At 39.0% G+C, this 2,969-nt stretch overlaps 1 protein-coding gene across 1 annotated transcript; it reads right to left on the bottom strand.

The window, feature by feature from the left end:
- Positions 1 to 878: 878 nt before the first annotated feature.
- Positions 879 to 2,071, bottom strand: LOC131692969 (clavesin-2-like). Its single transcript, XM_058980410.1, has 2 exons — positions 1,240 to 2,071; positions 879 to 1,184 (listed from the first exon to the last, which is right to left on the bottom strand). The coding sequence occupies exons 1-2, from the start codon at positions 2,002 to 2,004 to the stop codon at positions 930 to 932; spliced, it is 1,020 nt and encodes a 339-aa protein (XP_058836393.1). The 5' UTR covers positions 2,005 to 2,071; the 3' UTR covers positions 879 to 929.
- Between the last annotated feature and the right edge of the window lie 898 nt (positions 2,072 to 2,969).

Raw genomic sequence — 2,969 nt, forward strand, 5'->3', positions numbered from 1 at the left:
TTCATCGAACTTTTTCAGGAAAATATTCAAAATGAAATAGTTCACAACTAAATCTCGATTTTTTATTGAATTAATGAACAAAAATATATACGGATTCTAAAAAAAATTATCAGCTTAGTTGAAGTTGACTGATTTCATTAATATACAAGGTATTGTGTGAACAGATTGAAGTGATGCATGAGAGTTATAATTTTCAATTTGAATTTGTGCTCATAAATAGTACCTGAAAAGACGAAATAATCGTTACTGATAGACGCTGATCATGTTTAGAATATGGTTTGTTTTTTATTTCGATAATTTTGTTACGGGGAACCATCTTATCGTATATTACTGAAAAAAGTCTCATTTGATCAAACTTACCCCGGTGATCAAAGATACCCCGTTTAACGGTATCATATATTATGATTTAGGCCTCGTACTGACTAAAACTTTAAAACCATATTTGAAAAGATTCGAATTGTAATCAACCTTTCTAATTACAGTGAATGTAACAAACAATTAAAATGATTATGTAAAATCTAGTAGACATTTTAAGAGGCAATGAAAAGATATTTTTCATGTTGGTTCACGAACGAATTATTTCAGACTTGTGTCTTTTGTACTCATTAGGTAATAAAAAGCGATGAAGATGTTCCTTAATATTATCGAATACGCGCTTTGATTCGAAATTCTGTCTGATCTCAGCGAATGGTCTTATCTCCCGTGAAATCTACTCACAGGTCAGAAAAAATCTGCTATTTGAAAACTCAACCAATACTCATTAACTGCAATTACTTGCGGCTTGAGGAGGATCAGAATTTTTATTTTCGGAATTATTGACCAACAATAAATCGGGCATTATTTTACGAACACTATTTTGAAACATAGCTTATCGACCAACGGTATCGACAAAACCAACCCCATACAATAGGAACTGGTTTTTGGTATTTTTAATCCACTGCAAGCTGTCGGAAGCTACCTATGGCACCAGTTTCTAGCTCGGTATCATTCGCTTCCTGCCAGTACTTGGAATCTTTGGTAATTTCAATCTCCATATTGTCGTTGTTGAGCAAACGGTTGCGTATCTTCTGCATGTGAAGCCTTCCTGCGCTAATACACTCCGCCTTTGGGGTTTTCCCACCGAACTCCTTCGGTAGTAGGTTTCTGTCCACTTTCGCGTATAGTTCCTCCCAGTTGCGGTGGCACTATGGGGAAAAACAAAAATTAATAAAAGTCCAAATCTTGTTCATAAACTTTTACAAATACACGCTCCCGCATTTTGTCGCTGAGCATCTGCAGAGCGAAGTTGGCAATGGTAAGCGCCGCCCCGGGGGCATTGACAAAGTGCATCTCCTGAAAACTTATCGCCATGGCCTTGCTCAGATGCTGTGCTAGGAGCTTGATTTCCCTCAACGACACCAAACTTAGCTGAGCCAGTGTTAGCCCGGACACATCGTATATTACAACCAGCCCGGCGCATTGCACTTCCGGCATATCGGATAGGGACTCGATGATCAACGCGTGAAGACGGACAACATGCGCGGCCGTAAATCTTGTCGGATCCATCTGAGCGGTTTCGTTGAATATCAAAGTGCGACCTTTGCTGTCACGCTCCAACATTGGGAACAGATATCCAGCCTCGAAAAGGGCATTTATGTCCGGATCTTCAATATCCAGTAGGGTAAACCAGGCAGGATGCAGCGCACGACAGACCAGGTACCGTTCCAGTGTTTCCGTCGCATTGTTGATGGAGTACTTCTTGCTGCGGAGAAACCTAAGCAGAAACTGACTATCCGTTCGACACTTTCTGATGTGTGGATGCTTGGCGATCCAATCGCGAAGTTGTTGAAGACCTTGCACCCGAAGATTGTCATTTTCACGTAATTGTTCTTCTATTTTCTTTTTGTAAAATTCACCCATATCTGGGATTCGGTCGTCGTACTTGTTTGGAGTTTTCTCCACACTGGGAATCTCGAATAAGCAACTGTCTATTTCGTACATCGTATGCTCTAACCGGTCGATCATTGCTCGAAGAATGAGAGTTCGGAGGGAACTGATTGCGTCACGTGTGTGTCGGACCGGCTTTTATCAAAAAGCCGAGCGTCGAAGAGCATTTCTTGTCGTCTCCGTTGATGGTATCCGGAGTACTGACCTTACAATTTAGTGGAGATAAAATTCCAAAACACATAATAATAAAAAATCCTAATAGCCAGGTGTTTACATGATATGCCTTGTTTTACATGTGAAGCAGGCACGCATTAGACAGTGAAATATACGATGAGATATTTACGCATTCATTATTTGAAGCGTGTATGCATTATGGCTAGCTGGTAAAAAGTGCAATTTAATTAAAGTGCTACTTAGTGACCGTTTATTGACGTGACGTTTTACTGAGTTTATAGCATCGCACGTAAACGAATGATACAAGCTTTAAACTCAGGAACGAATTGATATAGTGGGTAACTTAATTCTTGGACATAGGGTAAAGTGGCTTTTTTGCCATGTTTGGCCTTACTCATATAAATAAAGGCTATGCAATCACTCTAAAAATCGATTTTCTAACCGAGGGCCGAGTGTCATATACTATTCGATTCAGTTCGTTGAGATCGCAAAATTCTTGTATGTGTATGTGTGTGTCAAATAATGTCACACAATTTTCTCAGGGATGGCTGAACCTATTTGCACAAACTTAGTTTCAAATGAACAGTATAACGCTCCCATTAGTTGCCATTGAATTTTTGGTTGATCTGCGCTGTTACTCAAACGATTTTAAATCTTCACCACTGGAAAGGTATGTCTTTTGTAAAAACGTCGCATCATACAAAAATAGAAGAATAGAGTTGCCTTCCGTAAGTTATAGTCAAAAGAGTAAAACAAAGTCTGCTAAAAAATGGGAAAGCTACTTTGACTTTCCATATCTTAGCTGTTTGTTCACCGATTTCAAATTTTTCTTCTCCATTGGATAGGAATATCGTTTACAAAAACTAATG

The sequence above is a fragment of the Topomyia yanbarensis genome, chromosome 3 (genome assembly GCF_030247195.1).
Source record: "Topomyia yanbarensis strain Yona2022 chromosome 3, ASM3024719v1, whole genome shotgun sequence".
Taxonomy (NCBI): Eukaryota; Metazoa; Arthropoda; class Insecta; order Diptera; family Culicidae; genus Topomyia; species Topomyia yanbarensis.